The sequence below is a fragment of the Coenobita brevimanus genome, chromosome 59, assembly GCF_032717465.1.
Source record: "Coenobita brevimanus isolate Jiangsu-jjx chromosome 59, ASM3271746v2, whole genome shotgun sequence".
NCBI classification, from domain to species: domain Eukaryota; kingdom Metazoa; phylum Arthropoda; class Malacostraca; order Decapoda; family Coenobitidae; genus Coenobita; species Coenobita brevimanus.
The window spans coordinates 24,841,419-24,864,552 of NC_137012.1; the positions used below are offsets into that span (position 1 = coordinate 24,841,419).

Below are 23,134 nucleotides of genomic sequence, written 5' to 3' on the forward strand. Positions count from 1 at the left end.
AGACTTAGAGAAGGCCTTTGACAAGGTACCTCATAAGAGACTAATGTGGAAACTAGAATATATAGGAGGACTAAAGGGGAAACTTCTGGAATGGATGAGAGACTTTTTGAGAGACAGACAAATGAGGACAGTAATAAAGGAAAAGATGTCTGGATGGAGGGAAGTAACAAGTGGAGTCCCTCAAGGCTCAGTGTTGGCACCAGTAATGTTCCTGATTTATGTAAATGATATGGTAGATGGAGTGAACAGTTATGCGAGTCTGTTTGCTGATGATGTAAAGATCTTGAGGAAGACAGAGGTTGAGGAGGATTGTAAAATACTGCAGGAGGATTTGGATAGGATACACAATTGGAGCCGGACGTGGGAAATGAAATTTAATGTAAAGAAATGTAAAATATTGGAAATGGGTAAAAGTACCAGGAGACCATCACTGAATTATTTTTTGGGTAATGAATTAATCACAAAAAGGAGAGAAGAGAAAGATTTGGGAGTGCTGGTCCAAGATAGTTTGTCACCAGAAAAGCACATTAACAAGATAGTTGGAGAGACTTATAAGCTCTTGACTAACATAAGAGTAGCATTTCATTATATGGATGAGGAAATGATGAAAAAATTGATAGTGGCCATGATCCGCCCCAGGTTAGAATATGCAGCGGTAGTGTGGTCCCCACACAAAAAGAAAGATATAAACAAGATTGAGAGAATACAAAGAACAGCAACCAAGATGGTCCCCAGTCTGACAGACCTGTCATACAGAGAGAGGCTGGAAAAACTGGATTTGCCTTCGTTAGAGGAAAGGAGAAAGAGGGGAGACATGATTGCGGTGTTCAGGACCATCGTGGGAGTAGATAAAATTGACAAAGAAGATCTGTTTGTATGGGATAAGAGAGCAACAAGAGGACATGGAATGAAATTGAAAAAGTCAAGCTGCTTGAAGGATATCAAGAAATATAGCTTTCCTTACAGAAGTATAGACTTATGGAATAGCCTGGACAAAGAGATCGTCCAGTCTAAAAACATAAACGAGTTTAAAGTTAAATTCGACTTATTGAGAAACAGCGACGGAAACCCACGAGCATAGTACATTCCGTGTATATCACAATTAGGTATATTCTTAAATATTTGGAACGACTTAGACAAAGAGGTGGTGCATGAGAAAAACATTCATGTGTGTAAAGGTAGACTTGATAAATGTGGATATGGAGACAGGACAACACGAGCATTGCTCAATTCCTGTATACTACAAATAGGTAAATACAAATAGGTAAATACATATGCTCATGCTCGCACACACACACACACACACACACACACACAGAACACGGGACAAAGCAGACGTGTGTCACTGCGCCCTGCAATATGCTCAGTTGCATCAAATACAGAAGTGTATCAAAAAATAGAGTCAAGCTCAGTACTAAACTGTAGTCTGTAGGTCAAGTAAAAGCAAAAAGTGCAGTCCAAAGAAAGTATATCAAATAATCTGACCCCAAAGGAATTTGCAGCATTAACAGACAGACTGACAGGCCCTGAGTCGGGTAAACAGACAAGAGCTGGGTAAATTCCAACACTGACATTTTTTTTTTTTTTTTTTTTTATGTGTCCAACTCTGGGCAAAGGCTTCAGGGCCTATATCTCATGGGCAGTAGCCTATCCCAAGGCCCAGTAGTCCTCCTACACCTCCACATGTCACCACTTCGGCGCTAACACCCACTGTCCACACTGAATACATGCTAGGGCTGTCTCATACAGGACTGGTGTATTGGTATTAGCGGGGGTATTTTTACGACATGTCGGCGGGTCATCTGGTAGATCAGGAAAGTCTGCCTTATTATGAAATTCAAATCCTTAAACTGTTCCCTGCCCCAGCCGGGATTCGAACCTGGGTCCATCAGGACTGCAGGCCGCCTCTCTACCGATTCAGCCATGCCTCCCCTAAATTGTAAGTAGAAAGTACAGTAATCCCGCATTTTTTGCGGATTTTTTGTCTACGGTTTTGCCCTCTCGCGGATTTTCTTAGCATTAATAAGTTTAACTAAAATATCCTTGAATATACAGAAAACAAAAAATTTGAAATTCCCGCAACTTCCAATTGTAGCGCGGTAAACTCACGCCACCCTCTGTCCCTTTCCCGTGGCCCCTCTGCCAGTGTTACCATATCTAGCATAATTTTATTCTTATAGCATAATTTTGATCAAATTTTCGAGTTTGGAATATTTTTTAGCATATTAGAAGTTTTACAATCATTCTAGCATAATTTAGAATGGAATGGAATATTTTTGGAATAATTTTATAAAAGCTACAAATCAGAGAGAGAGAGAGACGAATAAGGTAAGAAGATGTTTGAATAGTTGGTTACTTTCAGTTTGGGCTTGGTTGGGTTGGATTAGGTTAGGTTAGGTTAGGTCAGGTTGGATTAGGTTAGGTTAGGTTTTAGGTTAGGTTCGGTTTGGTTCGGTTAGGTTAGGTTAGGATAAGTTTGAGCTTCGTACTTTACCCATGAAACCTAGGTTTTTCCGATGGATTTTGGTATGATTCATTCGATTTTCAGCTTCATTTCAGTCGGAAATGACCATTTTCTATGTTTCCCCCCCTCCCTATAACCCGCGATTCCCCAAAGATCCCCCATTATTGCAGGGGGATGGGGGGGTCATATCTCAAAATCTGGTTATATCCAACGGAAATTATGCTCAAAATCGAATGAATCACATCAAAATCCATCAGAAAAACGTAAGTTTCGTGGGAAAAAGCAGTATGGGCAGAAAACTGATATTTATCCTCTTACTGTATGTAGGTTCACTTTAATATTTTCATAGTAAACAATACATAATTAATATGTTGCACGAATATGTATAGAATTTTATAATTTAGCTTCAAGTTAGCATAATTTATTTTTTACTTGGAACAAATTTGCTCAATCTAGCATAATTTTTTCATTGCCCTAGCATAATTTCGTTGTTTGGATATGGCAACACTGCTCTCTGCCCCGCATTCCTCAGTCCATGCCTGACAGCCTTACGTGTATGATGTGCTTGTAACCGCACTATGATATGAGCCTCTTGCCTCCCACTTGCTTTCCACATGGCCCCAGGACGTAAGCCAGCCTCACCAAAGGCTAATAATACAATTAGTAAGAACTCCAAAGTGACAAAACGATCAAGAAAAGTTATGACAACAGAGAAAATTGTGTTACTGGACAAGCTAAGAAACGACCGTGCGAGTGTTTGTTATCACCAGTTAATGCATCTTTTTATTTTGTACTGTTTTGTGAATAAATGTGTAGATAATTGTGTATTACAGTACGGTGTTTACGTTTTTCCTTCATAATGGAGTATGTGCTTTCAATCTTGTAAGAAGGTATTTCGGGATGAGTATGGAGGTTTCGGGACAATTCGCAGTCACAACAAACGCAAAACAAATCGCCTTCATTAATGAAGATAGCTATGGGTGACGCTAGAATATAATTCAAAAGCGACTACAGCGAGGAAGAAACAAGTTAATTATTGACTAAAGGTGCATCTAATAAATAATATCCAGAACCTACGTTACTGAACATAGACTTTACTGGATCCCCCTGAAATATGGTTATTAAAGTATTGATTAATTAATAATAAGTATATTGATAAAAGTATTGATTAGTATATTTATAGAATGGCGGGGAATTGTCCAGGGTGCGAATTGTTCTGAAGGGGAATCGTCCATGTTTTGACGGGGAATTGTCTGACGGCGAATTGTCTCGCAATCAGTATGGACATGGACTGTGTGATGGGCAGCATGGTGGACACAAGTGTAAGATTCAATTGTTAATAGAGTAATCGCGAAATTGACTTCGCGGGGGTTACAAGAACGTAACTACCGCGAAATATGCGGGATTACTGTATATATTTATAAGATGGCGTACTTTCAAGAAGTGCATGTAGATAAGAGGAATGGAAACAGTAAAAAACAAAAAGATGACTACACACACCTGGTGGAGCAGGTTACGTTTAATAAATAAGCCGTGATTGTGAATGAACTGGAGGAATGTTTCAAACTGGAATTGGATGAAATAAGAAAGGAACTGTACCAACAAAAGAAAAAAAATGGGAACTGGCAAAGGAATTAAACAGAAAAGATGCAACAATAGGTGAGCTACAAGCTGAGGTAGACACTCTGAGGAAGAAAATTAATGAAATGGGAAATACAGTAGTCACCCACGAAAGAGTTTTGAAGGAGTTCACTAATGATAAAGACCTAATTAGATAAGCAGGTGATCTGATACAGCAAAGCAGAGACATTGAAGAGATGATAACTCAGGCAATTGAAAGGATGAGAAAGTACACAGAGGAAGTAGAAAATACATGGGCAGAAGTAGCAAAAACAAGTCAAGATCTAAAAGACAAGCCTGAAGCATAAGACAGGACAAGAGAGGTGAAAGACATCATTAAGAAGAACCCAAGGCTGATAAAGAAAACAGCTGGGATTAACAAATCTATCATCATCACTGGTAAAGATGAAGAAGAAATAAGTACTGTAAATCACCAGAGATAACAAGGAGATAGTATATATGAACATATTGAAAGTAGTATCGGAGGAAATCTGTCAAGGTCCGAGACTGAAAGTAATTGTCTTGTCACTCAGTGTAGATCACCCACAGGGAGAAGGAAGTGGAAAGAATAAAGGAAAAACAGACAGAAGAGGGAGTGTAAAGTCACCCGTAGGCAGGAGGACGAGGAAAGAATGAAGGAAAGAAAAACAGAAGAGGATGAAAGGAAAGAAGGATGGATGAGAGGAAGGGCAGACATCCGAGAGCAGCACTACATCGAGTATATAATAATAATAATAATAATAATAGTACAGTACCTGTAATGAGGATTAATTAAAAAATATTAATTCATTCATTCATTGCCAGACAATTATAATTATAATAACTAAAAAGCACCCAAGATTACGTATCACTGCCAGCACCAATAAATTTAATGATTTACTGCTGTAATTCTTCTCTCCTACCAGATGAATACTTCTTTGGTCTCATAGTGTTTGTTAATCCGTTAACTGCGCATGGCGGTTTTTTGGAGAAGTCCGTGATGCGCAGACATAAGGGTAAAAATGAAATTTCCCAAAGGCCAAATTTTGTCTTAGGAATTGAGAGAATACATGCCAAAGTATATAGTAACGAAATATTAGCTCAATCTTTACCTTGGTAAAGCCATGGATGAACATCAATGTGTCTGATTTCCCACTGGAATGTATGGTTTTCATTTTCTTTTCGGTTTTGGTTTTGGTTTCGGTTTCGGTTTTGAAGGCTCAAACATGCTTGCATGGCTCGGCCTTGGTCACCATGGCACTATATTCGAAATTCACCTGTGCAGCCAGGGCTGTATTGAGCAGTTGCACTCGGAACAGCCCAGGCTGTATAGAGCAGTTAACGGGTTAATATTGCAGTCTTAGTTTGCTATGTTACACAATTTTAAAGATTGCAAACATCTTCCAGTGACAGTAAAATGATTTCTCATATCAGGCTGATCCTTTGTGGATTAGGAGTGAAAAGACTGTACTGGCACCATGTCGACTGGGCCACGCACGATCCAAGCTGAGGTGTGATACAACACTGTATACGTGAACATGATTGTGATTTTAATATAACTGTAGCCTTAACAAGTATGCTACAGCTATGTTAACTCTGCTTAAATGTAGCTGCTATGAGTTCCTTATGTGATCATGAACTGTATAATGTGCTGTACACAGTATTTGGCATTTCTCTGCTAGTTTGACCCCTTCAACATGATGAATTCTTTTTACCCGATGCTTTTGTTCAGCTCAGGGGAACCCCCTGGAGGTGAGGAGATTAATAATGACTGTTGTACCCAACCTTTCCACTTTAGAAAAGCTATCTTAAAGTGAATGCAGTTGTCAGGAGATAATTAAACACAAATATGGTTGACAAGCTAATTATGTTACTACAATCACAAAGTACAGATTCATGTGACAAGAACAGTGGTGCTTTCAAAGAAGCACCATAAGTGAGCAGTGGGAGTGGTTTTGATGTAACCAGTGGCGATGTGCATGGTGTTGTTCTGTATGGTTTGCAGGGTACTCTACTGAGTATTAAATAGGAAGGGAGACCATGCCAGGGAGGCACAGGACATTGCTGATCTAATGTATTGTTTGTTGAGTTAGGAGAGTGTTTCTTTTTGTTGCCTAGGCTATTGTTCTCACTAATTACTACGTACTATGGATGATTTTGTCTTTCTTAAAATGGATAGAGCTAATGACAGTGTCAACAGTCCCTAGCACACCCCACACTTGAATACCACAGTGAAAATAGTATCATGCCTCCTGGTCACTTACCAGTCCTCTCCAATCTTATAAACATAGATGATGTTGTCTGTCTGGCCTACTGCAATCTTGGTGCTGTCTGGGGAGAAGGCTATGGCTTTTACTAGGTAACTCTTCTTCCCATACTGTAACAAAACAGTTAAAAATTTGTCATTAAAAGGGAATCATGTTTATGGTATTGAATACGTAAATACCTGTGCTGTATTCCATGAGACAACTTTTGAGGTCATTGTAAACAAGGGTGACAAGCTTTTACAAAGCCAAAAATCAATGTTCACTCATAGAATCTGGTGGCACTCTGAGGAAGAGGCATCAGTCTTCCTAGTACACCACAGAAATTTTAAATGATGACATGAAGAATCATTCAGACTCAAAGAACCTGAATGATGATGCACTGCTTTTTGTTTCCACTTAAACATTCTCAAAAGGAATGGTGACCTTCCCCTTGTTGGGGGCATAAGGGGACCTGGTGGACACTATGTGGATAGTGACTATGGCACTTGGGATGGCCACAGACACAGAAGATGTATGGTAATACTCAAGCAAGCATATGCAGGAGTGGAGGATATAATTGTAGTTAAAGCGATGACCAAGATGTGGTGCATGCACACGTATGATGCAGAAGGACTAAGCTGTAGTTTCTACTCAGAGGCCTGTTGAAGCTTGTAGTGCTTTGCCAACTACTGTACTGACCTTTGAGTGAGTTTGAATGCTTGGCCCTTTGGTCAGGACTATGCATTCTAACTTACTAAACCACACCAGCAACACATGTACGGTGTATATATGATGATGATGATGATGATATATATATGTATATACATACACCGGTATAACGATGTAATTGGTTAGGTAAAACCCCATCATTAGGCGGGGTATCGTATATCACGGTACTTTTAACATGTAAAGCAATGTGGAGCGTTTACCAGCCTTGGGTTCCCCCCAAACTAAGCCAAAACTCACCCAAATGAGCCTAAAACTGAGTTTAAAGCCAATCTAAATGGCCTAACAGCTGTCAAGGAAGCTAACCTAAGCCTAATACCTGTAAACAACTCACTAAAACCAACAAATAATATCTGAAAATCGTCAAATATACGTCTGGAAAAATCAAGCTTAGTAAACTGAACCCCAAAATGACAATCTTCACCCCAAATGTTTGGCTAAGATACATTAATCTATGTCTAAAAACAGTTTATAAATCAACCTAAACACACAATTTTAGTCTACATTATCATCTATGGGTTAGAGCGCTCCGCTCTGACCGAAGGGTTAGAGGATCGAATCCACCCAAGGGTCATTGGTAGACATCAGTTAGGGCATCCGGTCATAAAATGCTACACGCTCCAATCCAAAGTCCTCTACCCAGGGGCAACGCCTTAGTCCTTCAGGGATACCGGGCTAAAAAAAATAAATAAATAAAAAAAAAAAAATAAAAAAAAATAACTCAGTGTTTGGCCATCGTTAGGCGGGGTATGGTGGTACTTCTACCCCCATCGTTAAGCCGTGGTATCGTATATTAAGGTATTATTGTGTGTGTGTGTATATACTGTACCGTATACATATATATATATATATATATATATACAGTATATATATATATATACAGTAATCACTTGTTTATCCAGACATAATAGAACCAAAGGCACGTCCGGGTAGTGGCAACATCCGGATAATGAACACTATTCCCCTACTATACCCAAACCCTACCTATACCCAATCTCCAACCTATACCTAACCTATTTGTACAGTACCTATGCTTAATTTGGCAGTGTTTTCTGGTCACTTATTTTATTTAGACATCAAAACACACATAATAATATCCAAAGTAATGCTAAACACCAAGAAAACCATGCAGAAAAAACAATGAAAACCAAAAAACACCCTACCTATACACTACTGGATGTACAGTACCCCTCCTTATTTTAGCAGTGTTTTCCAGTCATTCTGCTATACTTTGATATCAAAACATACACTGGATTATACAAAATAATTTTCAAAAAAAAAAAAAAAAAAAAAAAAATTAAAACCAAAAAACACCCTACCTATAGACTACTGTCTGTACAGTACCCCTCCTAATTTTGGCACTGTTTTCAGGTCATTCTGGCATATTTTGACATCAAAATACACATGGGAATGTCCTAAATAAATTCTTACACCAAGGTAACTATGAAAGAAACCTAAAGTTCCCTACCAAAAAATATTTGGTTGGAGTACTTACCATCCAGTGCACCGCAGACAGGCTACTTAACCCGCACACCTCCAGCAGGTGTAGAGTTGTCACATGTGGTCTAGTGGCTAACCTTTGTGCTTAGCAGTTGTCAAAGAACTCCTCCTCCTCCTCTACCTGCTGGAGCTGGGTGATGGGCAGTGACATACGGTGCAGTGACGGTGGCTTACCCACCTCAGGAGACTACAAAGACAGCCGCAAGCTTATGTTAAACGGAGACTCAGTGGCTGTCAACGTGCTCGGTTGCAGATGCGATGGTGAAGGTGGGAAACGAGGTGGTGGTGGTAAGAATGGGCTGGCACTCATGGGGGTCACAGGCTTGAACAAGGAGTCGATCCTAGTCTAACAATAGGACCAATGATTCTGCCGGAGGATGACAGCATCCCGGACTCACCGCAGCTCCATCGCCGGACTGAGCGGCAACAACTCCCTGTCACAGTATGGGTGCTCAGCATACTCTAGCATTCCCTTCACGTAGCTACGGAGGACACTGACATGAGGGAGTGAAGGAGTTGCAGAGGGCTGCGAGTCAGGGTCCTCATCCTTGTCTTCATTGGTCTCGCTGTCCTCTTTCGTGCCCATAGAGGCAGCAGCTGCGATCTCCTCACCAGACATGGTCTGATAACCGTGATCGCCATCATCGTCATCCAGCCAATCCCTCACGTTGTCGACGTCCACCTGCTCTCCTGCTGTATTAAGGTAGCAGTGGAAATTTAAGATGCAACAGGTCAAATGAGGAATTACTGTACACAAAGTACAGGGAGGTCCCAAAGATACGAGCAGTTAGGTTACATTTGGCATAGTCGTATAATGAATTCTCATATAACGAAACAAGTGACTAATGGTAAAATATTGGTTGGGTTCAAGGACCCCATCAAAGGTAAGTTTTCAAGCTTAAATATACAATACCGAATCCAGCAAACATATCTATATTACTGAACTGTAGAGAAAGCAACTTGAAAGAGCAAACAGTATGCAAATAACATGACTGCACATTACATAAACAAATAAAACATGCATAACACTCATCTATAGGTAGTAATGCTATGCTGGAGGTGGGAAGCTGGCTTGGTGGTTGCCAATTGAGCAGCACTGCCAGATTCCCAAACCCATATTATCGTACCTGGCATGTTAAATTTATCGCTTTTTGATCAAAATTATTGCACTCATAAACAAAGGCATTTCTTCACATAAATCAGTAATTACTGTGGAATTAATATATTTATATATGGAGCGATTAATGTTATTGAATTTATTTAACTGTTAAGTACCTACCAGATTATAATACTGCACTAGTTATCATACAAGTTACTAAATTCTACTGCTGTACTAGTCTTACAGTAGACTTGTTAATTTTGCCATCCATCCATCCATCCATCATCCAATCCTACATTGTCCCATGAGAAGCGTAGGAGCCCGGGGCTATGCAATTGGTCCCGACATTTAAGATGAGAGTGACCAGCCTCACTCATCCCCGAGTGGCATTACATGAGCAATCAACCCCAACCATCCCTTGGATATAAACCTTCACCAGCTCAATCCGATTGGAGCGTAATAATTACCCACTAAACCACCAGGCGCCAAAATTTGGTTTGCAATCCCCGAATTATTTTTCAGATCGTGAAATTATGAAAGTTATCGCATTATCGCATGTATGCTATCGTATATCGCAAAGTGTGCCAAAATATTGTATTTTGCGATAATTATCACACGTCTGGCAAGGTTGCAGCTGAGCAGATCTGCTATTTCTCTCCGAGGTTGAGAGAAAATGACAGTGACTGCGTTTGCTGGGATGAATGAGTTAGAATCCTCACACCTCGCCCCAGACTGGATGTCATATCATTGGATTTTCGAGATCGTATATAGAAAATACAGTAATCCCTCTAATATCCGAATGCCCAATATCCGAACATCCCCACTAACCGGACATAATCGTCCCGGGATCCAATATTTCCAAAATGGGCCAAAAACCGCAAAAAATTCGAAAAAAATCTGATTTTTTTCCCACCCGTAATTTGAAATTGCCGCGTGGCACCGAACAGCTGTTACACCATGGTCCCTTCACCCATTCCTTCCTTCCCCCTCCCCCCTCCCCTGTCAGGGTTGCCATTTGGCATTTTTCATTACCAAATGTGGGCCAATTTGGTAATGAAAAATTTGTTTGCTAATGAATCAGAATAATGCATTACCAAACGGATTTTTCACACGTATGAGGATACACAGGATGGAGATGGTGGATTGTTTGCTCTCTCTGATTTATTTGGTAGCCTATATAGCGTGATAATAATCAACATGCTGTTAATTACAAGAAGAGTGATTACATGTATTTCCACTTGTGTTTATAATTACAGTAGTGAAGAATAGATGCTAGCTTTACGAATTTGGTAATGAAAATTAAAAATGGTAATGAAAATTGAGGAGTTTGATAATGTGGCCGTTGCGATCTGGCAACTCTGTTACCCCGCCATCATCAACAGTCACAGCCTAAATCCAATCGAGAGCAGATGCTTATAGCAGTGCAAGCCACAGGTGGTTGTTTTTTGTGAATAAACAGTGAATAAACTGCAATACCTCGCCACTAGAACACACGGGAATTTACAGTGTTGTGCAGTGTTAAGAAATTAGAATTTAGAGGATTAACTGTGGACTGCAAACTGGCGGTTCAAACCAGTCCAGGAGCCAGGGACTTGTAAGTACCCAGAATGTTTAATATTGTATAAACTCACCTCTAAATCCTCATTTTATGGTTCTTTTGCATTTATTTCAGTCTTTTATGTCCCTTATTGGTCTGATTTTGGTTCTTAAATAGGTGCAATGCATGTCCAGAGGGAGTTGTATAGGTGTTTTTCTGAGTCAAGGTCCATAAGTACAAGTCCAGGAGGCTGGGGCCCAATATCCGGACAAGGATCACTATCCGGACATGCTTTTGGCTCTATTACATCGGATATTGGAGGGATTACTGTAGTCCCTAATTTACCCAGGTCGTATCATCGGTTTCTCGTACATCGAGAGGTTGCATTACGGGACCCACCTGTACAGTAAACTCCCGATTATCTGGTGCTGCATTATCTGGCATATGACATTATCTGGTGTAGCCAATGGCTGAATTAAAATGGTATCCGGGAGCAAGCATAAAATCTTTGACATTATCCAGCATGAAAGACCTTTCCTTCTGGCTAAAGGAATATTATTATCCTGCATGAGACAGTTGTTGTCATCAAACATCAAGCCATAATCACACAAAAAGTAAATAAAGAAATACATAAAAAGAATGGGGTTATTCTGTACTGTAATATGAAAGTGTTGGGGTGTTGCCGAAGGACGGGTTGACAGTTGGTGGGCCTCGCAGCTCACAGGGTGTTGGTGGGGGGTAGGGAGGGGAGATCCAGTGGTAGGGAGTAGAGGAGTTTTGATTGACTAAGACACCTCGCAGCTCACAAGGTGCTGGTGGTAGGTAGGAAGGGGGAGATGCAGTGGTATGGAGTAGAGGAGTTTTGATTGGCTAAGACACCTTGCAGCTCACAAGGTGCTGGTGATGGGTAGGGAGGGGAGATGCAGTGGTAGGGAGTAGAGGAGTTTTGATTGGCTATGACACCTCGCAGCCGACAAGGTGCTGGTGGTGAGTAGGGAGGGGAGATGCAGTGATGGGGAGCAGAGGAGTTTTGATTGACTAAGATGGGGGAGAGACAATTCTAATACGGTATATTGGCTGGCAGCAAGTAGGTGGATGTTCTCTCACTCTCCGCTGTATTCCTCTGCAGCAATGGTGCCAGTATACAAATGAGCCCGCATTACACTCTAAGTCTCTTCCAAAATATTATTATTATAATGGGATGGTATGGACATCAGTAATCCTACCTTATTGCTGTATAATACAAGACATGGCAATGTTGCGATGGGTTTCCCTTCACCACCTGAATGGCCTTCTAGTGCTGCTGTGGCTCTCTAACACATTGAACAGATGTCCCCTCCTCCCCCTTCTCACCATGGAATTCCTCACCTTCTTCTTCTTCTTCATCATCATCTTCTTTTTTTTTTTTTTTTTTTTTTTTTTTTTTTTAAGGAATGTCTTTTAGTTGTTTTTCCAAGATTAACAGTGTTTGGTGCGGGTTTTACAATCCACGTGTGTATACTGTACAGTACTGCTGGGTAAAAGAAAATGGGTCTCCCAGCTGGGGGGACCTCCATCATCAACATGAAATTGCTTCTACATAAAAATACAGTGCATTTAACAGTACATTACAGTACTGCTATCTTATTATCACCAACGTGTATTAGCTGTTTTTTGTGTTTTAAAGTATTTTGTAAGGGTTAGACAGTGCATTAGTGTTATAGAAGCAGGGGGGGGTCAGGGGCCCCTAGGGGGAGCTACTGCATAATCCAGCATTTTGACAGAATCCAGCAGGCCTTTGGCTCAATTACACTGGATAATCATGAGTTTACTAAACATTACTACTTTCTTCCATATACAAACTACTTACAGACTATACCGCACCTTGGGATCAGCTGGCTTAGTGGAAAACTTGTCTCGTCTTTCACCATTCTCATCAAAGAGCAGTATGACTCTCTCAGCTGTAGAAACTGCCAGCTTCAAGTTGTTGGGTGACCAAGCAAGAGCAGTAATCTTGGCTGCTCCATCCTGTAATTTTAATATTTTTGGTCAGTATCAAGGTATATGGAGCATATAATTACAATACAAGAATAGATATGGAGCATATAATTACAATACAAGAATAGATATGGAGCATATAATTACAATACAAGAATAGATGTGGAGCATATAATTACAATACAAGAATAGATGTGGAACTAGGATAGGCTAGTTACATGCTAAGTGCAAAATTATACATAGGGAAAAGTATTAGGTAGTTAGTTTCATTTCCTTTATAACAGCTCCCATATGCATGTATGCATCAGCCTTAGTTATCTAATGGCAGTTCTCCATGCTACTTGATCTCTGGCAGTCTCCCTATTCAGTCTCTTATCCCTGAGGTTACACTCTATTACCCTGTCCCAGGTTTTTTTGGTCTGCCTCTCACAACCCTAGCCCCAACATTCACACTTCTCACCCTCCACACCTAACTGTCATCCACCATCTTCTCCACATGCCCAAACCATCCCAATTAACCACTCCTCATCACTATAACAATATACTCCAGTCCCATCCTTCCTCTCAATTCTTCCGCTGTAAACCTAGCACCCCCAAGCTCCTCATTCAAGGACACTCTGCACATCCACCTAATCATTGTCATTTCTGTATGTCTGAGCCCGCAAATATCCTCTTCCATAACTACCCAGGTTTCACTACCATACAGCATTACATTCCTAACTTGCAGCATACAAAGATCCCTCAGCATGGAGGGAGAGCCCTCTCAATGTCACGAGAAGCAACAGCTCCCTCACTCAATCCACATAGCTAGCTCCAGCCCCACCTCCAGCACATAACATGTCTCCCAAGTAACAAAACTCCTCCATAAACTCAAGAAACTCACCAATTAAATTAATCCTTTAACACCTGACAATCTCCACATGCTTTCCTTAACACATCACACATATGAAATCAGCATTATCTCACAGTCTACCTCTAATGCCACCACATCTCTTATGAAACGACTTATCACAAACATTGCACAAGATGGAATTACTTCCCACGGCCTCGTGGCAAACCGAACATAGCTTCTCTCCCTCTTCTCCGACAGTACCACCACCAGTCCCAGATAACACCATTTTTAGTCGATCACTTTCAAGCCCCTGTGCCCCACACCAAACCTCCACCCCCAGATCCCTCCTACCTCCCCTTTACTCTCTGCAACCAACATCAGATCACCAGCACACAACAATTTCCATGGGAGTCCATCTCCAAAGTCATGTGAGAGGACCCCAGGCACCATGATAAACAACAAGGGGCTCAAGACTGATCCCTGATGCACACCATCATTCAAGGAAAACTCATTACTCAAATCTCCATTCACTATCACCTGGGTGCGAGCGGCCACACACACAACCACAACCACTCCATCCAACCACTCCTCAGTCCCAAGCCCCCCTCACTGCCCTGGGGTTCCATCAAAGGCCTTTTCCAAATCAACAAAAACAAAGTACAGATCCTTTTCCTTTCCAACACATTTTTCCAGAAGCCATCGAACAATGAATTGGGCATCAGTGGCCCCCAGCCTGACATTAACCCAAACTGCATCTCATCAGTATTCACTCCTTCTCCAATCATACCTTCTATAACCCTCTACATTATCTGGTGCAAAAGTTTTATGCCTCCATAATTTCTTCTTTCAAAGGCACCACCCCTCCCCTTGCACACATTTACAATCACACTCTTAAGCCAGCCATCTGGGAAAACACATACATAATCATATTCATCGAAGCAGTAACCAACCCAACTCCTACATCTCTCAAGGGCCCCAAGCACTTCAGCAGTCAACTCAGACACACCTGACGTCCTCCCCAACTGCATCCTGTCCATCGCCTTGTTCACAGTAGCAGCATCAATCAAAGACAATGGGCCAAACACTGGACCTGCTGACTCCAAACTCTCCCCACTCCAGTCAAACTTCCCACTCAGTAACTGGTTACAGTGCCCTCTCCAGGAGTCTTCAACATCCTCATGTTCACCATCACCCCTCCTTCATCACTCATCACACACTGCTCACCCATGACATCCCTGCTTTCCCTCTTCATCTGATCTGCCATCCCAAATACCACAGTCTTCCTTTCAACACTATTTAGGTTATCCAGTAAAAGCTCCTGGGACTCAGACTTTGCCCTGTATACCTCCCCTCCAGCCCTACATTTGGTAGCCATGTATTCCTCCCTGTCACCACCCAATATCCATTCATGGAAAAGCCCTTCCCTCTCCCCAACTGCAGCCTCTACACCTTCATCCCACCACCATGTTAGCTTATGGCTTGGGGGAGGGGGGGGGGCCATCCATCTGAATCAAGAACTCTTAAGAGATTGTTCTTGTGAGCTCTGCACTGTTCATTAACACTTCCATCAACAATTCCCCACTTAGCCACCACTCCAATCATCCCACAATAGAAGGCATCCACTACTACTTGGCTCCTTAGAAATTCCTCCTGGGTCCACAGGTCTCCTTCTTCACCAACCACTCCCCAAGCACCATACCACACATCAGCAATTTGTGTTGCTGCACATGCTCTTCACTCACTACAACTTAACGTGCCCCACCAACCTCCCATCAGCCCTCCTGACCGCGAAACTGTCAATCTGGCCACTATTTTCCCCAGACTCATATGTAATCAACCCACTCTCACCTCTCCTAAAATAAGCAATGCACACAACCATGCTTAGTCTCCCCAAACTTGAGCAATCCCTCCCCTTCCACATTCATCGCACCAAATGCGCATCCCCCATATATCCGTTCATATCCTTCACCCACATGACAATTTAAGCCCCCTCCCAAAACTACAATCTCATCTGCAATCTCGACTCCTTGCCAGTGGTAGTAGTAGTAGTTGTTCCCTAGGCAGTCTGGCCGAACAGCCCCGAGTCCCTTAGGAAGGCCATGACCGAGACTGGGCTTTCCCACAGAGCTCTCGAAGAGTGTATGTTGTGTTGTTGGAGTAGGTGATTGTGTGCAATGCAGTCTTCCATAATGTGCCTAATAATATGGGGTGCTGAGTTGCACCCTGGACAGGCATCAGCGACGGAGTCATCCAGCCTCTTCTGGTAGCTTAAGAGGGCTGGATGGTGCCCCCATCTCAGCCTGGCCAGGTGGACCCTGTCCTCGCGAGGGAGATAGGTTTCAGAAGGGTGGATGTCAGGAGGCCGTGCACGCAGCTGTGTTGACTTTAAGTGACTGAATGGAACGGCAAGTGATCTGAGTGTGGATATGCTTCTGGAAGCTTGTCTGGGCTCGGCGAGGGGGGGAGAGATGACAGTATTTGTGTATGGTATCGTGTGCTGGGTGTTGTTTTGATGTTCCTTGGTGTTGGTGGATGTTATTATATATATTTATTGCCAGACGCCTCAATCCCGTTTGGGGAGGCCACAAACAAATCGCCTCCAAGTCGCCCTGTCACCCGCCATTTCACTGCCCTGCTCCCAACTCACACCTCCCTCTCTCATATACCTCTCCACCCCATCCCTCCATCTCATCCTCAGATGTGCTGCCATGTAATATAATGGATGTTGTGGGTTTGCGGAGGCTGCAGCAAGAAACTGGGTGCCTCTCATATATAGGTGATCCTTGACTTTGAGGACTTTGGTTTCTTGATGTAGGTGGTCTGTGGGTGTAGTAGCTGTGCAGCCTGTGATTATTTTTTAGGGCCTTGTTCTGTATGGTCTGTAGAGTGTTGCAGTATGTTTTGGTGAGGTTAGGAGCCCAGGCAGGGCTTGCATAATTCATCACTGAACATATGTATTGTTTGTATACTGTGGTGGTGGTTTCTTTGTTGTGTCCGAATGTTGTATGGGCAAGTGACCTGAAGGCACTGAATCTTGGAGTTATTTTATTTTTAATGTTTGTGATGTGTTGTTTAAATGACACTGATGTATTGTATGTTACACCAAGGATTTTGGGGGGGGGGGGTAGGGGAGTGTTGTTTATGGTGAGGTGTGGGATGTGACAGTGTTCTGCTATCCAGTTTGTGAGAAGGGTCACTGTAGATTTGGCTGGGGCTATTTTGAGCCTGTTTGTGGTGAACCATTTGTGTAGTGTGTTGAGGTAAGGTTGGAGGATGTGTGCAGCTGTGTTTGCATTTTGGTGCATACATGTAAGTGTTATATCATCTGCATAGGCAGCCATTTGTATCTGTGGTGTGTGGGGTGTGGGTATGTCATGCACGTATAGGTTAGAGAGTGTAGGGGACAAAACAGATCCTTGGAGGATGCCGTTTGTGAAGTTTCTGATGTTAGAAGACTGACCGGCAAATGTTACATGTGCAGATCTGCCTGCTAAGTAGTTCCCAGCCATCTTTTTGTGTTATTGTGCATGTTTGTGTTGAGTATTTTGTTTGTGAGGTTGTGGCGGGGGATGGCATCAAAAGCTCTGCTGATGTCTAGTGTGATTAGGAGTGTTCTGTGTGATAACTTAGCTGAATTCATGCCACTGAAAACTCTCTGTGTAAGGTCTGTAAGAAGGGTGTTTGTGGAGTGTAGTGGCCTAAAGCCATGTTGTGATTGGGCTAGGTGAATGTGAGGTGTGACTAGTTGTAGTAACAGTCGTTCAGTGACTTTAGAGGGGGTGCAGAGGAGTGTGATGGGGCGGTGTGAGGAGGGTAACATGGGGTCTTTGTTGGGTTTACGGATAGTGATGATAATGCCATGCTTCCTGATTTTTTTTTTTTTTTTTTTTTTTTTTTTTTTTACATGTCCGACTCTAGGCAAAGGCTTCAGGGCCTGTTTCTCGGGGGCAGTGACCTATCCCAAGGCCCAGTAGTTCTCCTCCACCTTCCACATGTCACCACTTCGGCGCTAACACCCACAGTCCATACTGAATACATGCTAGGGCTGTCTCATACAGGACTGGTGTATTGGTATTAGCGGGGGTATTTTTACAACATGCCGGCAGGTCATCTGGTAGATCAGAAAAGTCTGCTTTTAGGAAATTCAAATCCGTAAACTGTTCCCTGCCCCAGCCGGGATTCGATCCTGGGTCCATTAGGACTGCAGGCTGTAGTTTGATATGTTGGTGAGTGCTTGTATGCCTTGTGGTCCAAGGTGTTTAAGGTGAGTGTTGCTTATGTTGTCTGGTCCACAGGCAGATGAATGCTTAAGTTGTTAATGATGTGCTTCGCCTGGTTGTAAGTGAAAGGTGCGTAGTCTGGGTCTGTGGGGAATTGTCTCTACATCGGATGATGCATCGGTCTTCGGGATGGGGGTTTAGACTGCTGACTTGTGAAAAGTGATTGATGTGAGTGTTTGCTTGTTGTCTGTTTGAAGGCATGGTGTCTGTTGTTGTGATGGCAGCGTGTGATTGTGTGGTGTTGCTGTTGGAAAGTATGATGCCGTTTAGTGTTTTGTAGAGTTTGCTGATGTTTGTTTAGTGGTCAAGTGTTTGGAGGTAATTTTTCCAGTTTAGTGTTTGCTGTTCTGATATTTTATTGTTTGTTGGAGTGTTGAGTTCTTGTATTTGTTGTACAGTGTCTTGTGTATGGAGTGTTGGGGAGTGTTGCAGTGTGTCCTGTTGTCTGATGAGGCCTTGAATTTCTGGTGAGAAGTTGGGGTTGTGTCTCTTTCCGTTGCCTCAAGGGATGTGTCTTTTGTCTGTGTTTTGTGTAATTGTATTGAAAGTGTACACAGCGGTGTTGATGTTTGTGATGGGTGTCCTGTTTAGTGTTTCAAAATGTTGTTCTGTTTCAGTTACAAAGGCCTCCCAGTTGGCTCTCTTATAATTGGTGTATGTGTGTTTGTGGCCAGCTGGGGTGATTCTGGTTTTGGTAGTGATGATGACAGGGAGGTGATCAGAACCTAGGGTTTTGACCACTCTCCAGGATGTAGTGGGAGCGAGGTTTCGGGAGCAGAAGGTGATGTCTGGGGATGATGGGAGGAAGAGGGCTTGGTGTGGGATATGGGTATGTTGGTCTAGATTGTTCAGTATGAAAAGATAATCTGTCTGGGATTGTAGTACCAACCCTCTGTCTGTGTCAGGGTTGTTGACTTGCCAGTGGCTGATGGGTCTAGTTGACCATAATTATTGCTTGGCTGTGGTTTACAGGTCTGCCTGACCAGACAGAGTAGTGTAACACACCAGGAATAAATGTTGTACCGGTATGTGCCGGTACTATAGTGGTCTTTTACAATGGCTTTCAAGAGGAGAAGTCCACTATCCGGATGGGGCCACTATCCAGATATGCCTTTGGCTCTATTATGCTGGATAATCGAGGGATTACATATCAAAATGTCTTGTGAGTGTTGAACAGACTGGTTTCATAAGTAGTATTGAAGAGAGGATGTATGTATCACATATTCAGAAAAAGACATATATTTAAGAAAGCATGTGAGGACTGTACGATACCATAATCATAGTAATTATGAATCTAGAAAAGTGCATATGTGAAGGTGTATGGGAAGGATTTGCTATATTTTATCTATACTTTATAAGACATAAAAAGAAAGCTGTTAAATGCTGTAAAGAATTTTTATGATGGTAGGAGGTGGCTAGTCATCATCAAACCTGGGAGATACACTCATGGAAATGATGTAGGACCAAGAGCCTAGTAGCACTGAAGACAGTTCCAACATACTTGACTTTAATCTCAAAACTAATCCTCCTGCTTACCCTGTCAATATTTTCCCTTGGCTGGGTTCCTGTGGTCACAATCTTATCACCTAAATCAAACCTATTGCTCCAGCAGGGCCTGTGGGACCTTCCAAGAGTCAGCATCTGTGGCAATTTAGTCAGAGATTGGAAGGCGCTCAGGCAGTACTGGTACCGTACTTTAGTTTCCTTGCAATGATTATTGCTCCCATGGGTGACAATTAAGTGAATGTGCTGTGCACCTTACAGAGGTTATGCTCTTGAGTATGGAAGCATATGTTCCTTTCTCTTACCCTCTTAACTATAAAAAAAATAATAATAATAAAAAAAATAAAAATAATAATAATAATAATAATAATAGTAATTCAGTAATAAAAAATAAAGAAATGGTTTAATCAAAGTTTTATCTTTATTACTATCCACATCATGGATGTGACATACAAAAGGTAACAGTGCCAACTCACCCCTGAATCTCATTAATGTGCATTTCTGCCCAAAACTGTGTTAAGTCCATTCTTTGTCTTAATAAAATAATTTTGTTCACTCAAATTCTTCTCACTCCTCCTGGTAACTTACCAAAAACCTTTCTAACAACCTTACTTCTTCCTTCATCCCTCCTCCTCTCAGTGCTAATGCTTCTCTTGCTATTTCTTTGACTAACAAGGCCAAACTCTTTGCCAGGACTTTTTCCTCTAATTTGAGTTTGGACAGTTCCAGCACTATCTCTCCAACTTCTCCTCTCTCTGATTTCCTGGCGCCTATCATTAAAACTTCTTCAAAGGACATATTTCCAGCCTTCAGTGGCCTCAGTACTAATAAGGATTATTGTCTTGATGGGGTTCCTCCTGCTGTTCTCAAGAAATATTCAACTTGTACCTTTCCTTCTTGCTGAAGGTTTACTCTCATTCAGCCTGTCTCAAAGAAAGGGGACTTCCCAACCCTCTATCATCTAATTGATCTAATATTTTGTCTTTGGGTCATTCATTAACAGGAAGACTCTGATGCACCTTTCCTCTCCTGATCTTTCACACCACCAGTTTGGCTTCTGCCTAGGATGCTACACCGGCAATTGTCCTACTCTCCCTTCCGACTCTTGATCATCCTTCTTTTGAAACTTTAGTGAAATGTTTGCCATCATACTCGGCATCTAAAAAGACTTTGACTGAGTCTGGCACAAATCTTTAATTTCCAAACTGCTCTTCTATGGTTGCTATCATTCTGTCTGTGCCTTCATCTCAAACTTTCTTTCTGATCATTCTACTGCTGTTACTGCAGATATCCACTGTTCTTCTAAAACTATCAACAGTGGTGTTCATCATCATTCTGTCCCATCACCAATTCTCTTTTATTCATCCCTGATCTTCTGAGCTTCATATCTAGCCTTACCCACTCATATGCTGATGAATCCACTCTTCCCATTTTCACCTGCTTCTCACAGCATCCATCACAGGCACACCAGTTAACCTACTTCAGCAATCATGGACTCAGTCTGATATGGCTGGCATCTGACTTTTATACTAATAAATCTGTTGTGTGCTCTCTTTCTCCTGTGTGCGTGAGAGAGAGAGAGAGAGTGCTGAGTCACTGTACTGCTACTGAGTGACTACACTGGGTGAGTGGGCAGGTATGGTGGGTGGATAAGGAAACTGCCCACTGGGTAAACAGGTCCAAAGCTGGAATAGGTTCAGATGGGGAAAATAGGTCCACGGAGGGATTAGTTCTTAGGGAAATGGGCCCAAGTGGAAACATAAAATAGGTTCATGGGGAAAATAGATACATGAGAAAAAATAGGTCTATAAGGAAATTTGGTGTTTCCTCAGAGAAAATAGGTCTATGAAGGAAAATAGCCTAGGTCCAAGACAAAAGTAAGACCAAATGGGAGAATAGGTTCAAAGGGAAAATAGGGCTCAGGAAGGAAAACTAATCTATGGAGATAACTGGGCCTTGGTGGACAACAGGTCCATCATGGAAAATAGATCCAAAGCAGAAAATAGGTCCATGGTGAAAACAGTCCACAGGAAAATTATGTTCATGGGGGGAAACTGTGTCTGATGGAAAATAGGTTCATGGGTAAAATAAGTCCATAAGGAACAATAGGTAAATAGGGGGAGGGGGAAATTGGACCATGGAGGAAAGCTAGTCAATCTAGGAATAGGTCCCAGAGGGAAAACAAGTGGGTGAGAGAGTTGACCCTTTGCAGGTTTTGCCAGATTCTTACCAGCTCCACCTCAGCATCAGTGAGCTTGAGGAGGTCGGTTCAGGATCAGGGCAGCAAGCCTTCGCTGGATCATACAGTGCCCCACCGCTTGCTTTATTAATGGATCAATCTTTGCTTTAAAACCATCCACCATTTTTGCCATTACTGCCTCTCTTGGCAAGTTGTTCCATTCGTCCACAATTCTGCACGTGACAAAATACTTCCTCATTTAGTCGTGGTCTCTTTTTCCATATCTTATATGGATGTCCTCTGCTCTCTCTTCAGTCTATATTAAGGAAATCCTCCACCTTCAGTCCCTCCAGTCCTTTCATTATCTTGAAGATTTCAATAAGATCACTTCTAATTCTCCTCATTTCTAGTGACACCAAACCAGTCTTCCTCAGCCTGTCCTCACAGATATCCTCCCTAATTGTGGAGATCATCCTTGCCATCCTTCTCTGCACATATTCTATGTTATCTATGTCTTCCTGGTTATATGGTCTCCATGCCTGCTGACACCACTCTAAGTGGGGCCTAACCAAGAATTTATACAAACACTGAATATTGTTTCTGCTCTTGTACTTTATGGTTCTCCTTATGCTTCCCATCACTTGACTGGCTTTTGATACCATCTGCACTATGTGAGCACTTGGACTCAACATTTTACATATTTGCACTTCCAAGTCCTTCTCCTGGTTTTCATTTACAATCTCCTGCTCTCCCAGTCTGTATGTTTGGTTACTGTTCCCATGACCTATATGTAAACATTTACGGCACAAATACCCACATTAAATAACATTTGCCACTCCTTTGACCACTGATTTAGAATATTCAAATCCTTGCAAGCTGTCAACTTCTTCTTGGGTTGCTGCTCTACTAAAGATCTTTGTGTCATCAGCAAACTTGAGGACATGTGAGACTGCATTATCATCAATGTCATTGATATATATAGTAAATAAGAGGGGCCCCAGCACTGATCCCCAGGGCACTCCACTTTTCACCCAATTCCATTCTGATTTTTGTCCTCTCACGACAACTCTCTGCTTCCTATCTCTTAGCCATTCACCAATCCATATATGGATAATCTCCCTAGTCCCATGCGCTTTCATCTTCATCAGTAGTCTTTTATGTGGAACCTTGTCAAATGCCTTTGAAAAGTCCA

At 42.1% G+C, this 23,134-nt stretch overlaps 1 protein-coding gene across 1 annotated transcript in view; it reads right to left on the minus strand.

Annotated features, from left to right (window-relative positions):
* Oseg2 (intraflagellar transport protein Oseg2) overlaps nucleotides 1–23,134 on the minus strand; it is a 133,457-nt gene that overhangs the window by 108,917 nt on the left and 1,406 nt on the right. The window contains exons 2-3 of the mRNA XM_080274706.1: nucleotides 13,035–13,178; nucleotides 6,328–6,440 (exon numbers count right to left, since the gene is read on the minus strand). Of these exons, the coding sequence (XP_080130832.1) occupies nucleotides 6,328–6,440; nucleotides 13,035–13,178 (257 nt within the window). The remainder of the gene's footprint in view (nucleotides 1–6,327; nucleotides 6,441–13,034; nucleotides 13,179–23,134) is intronic.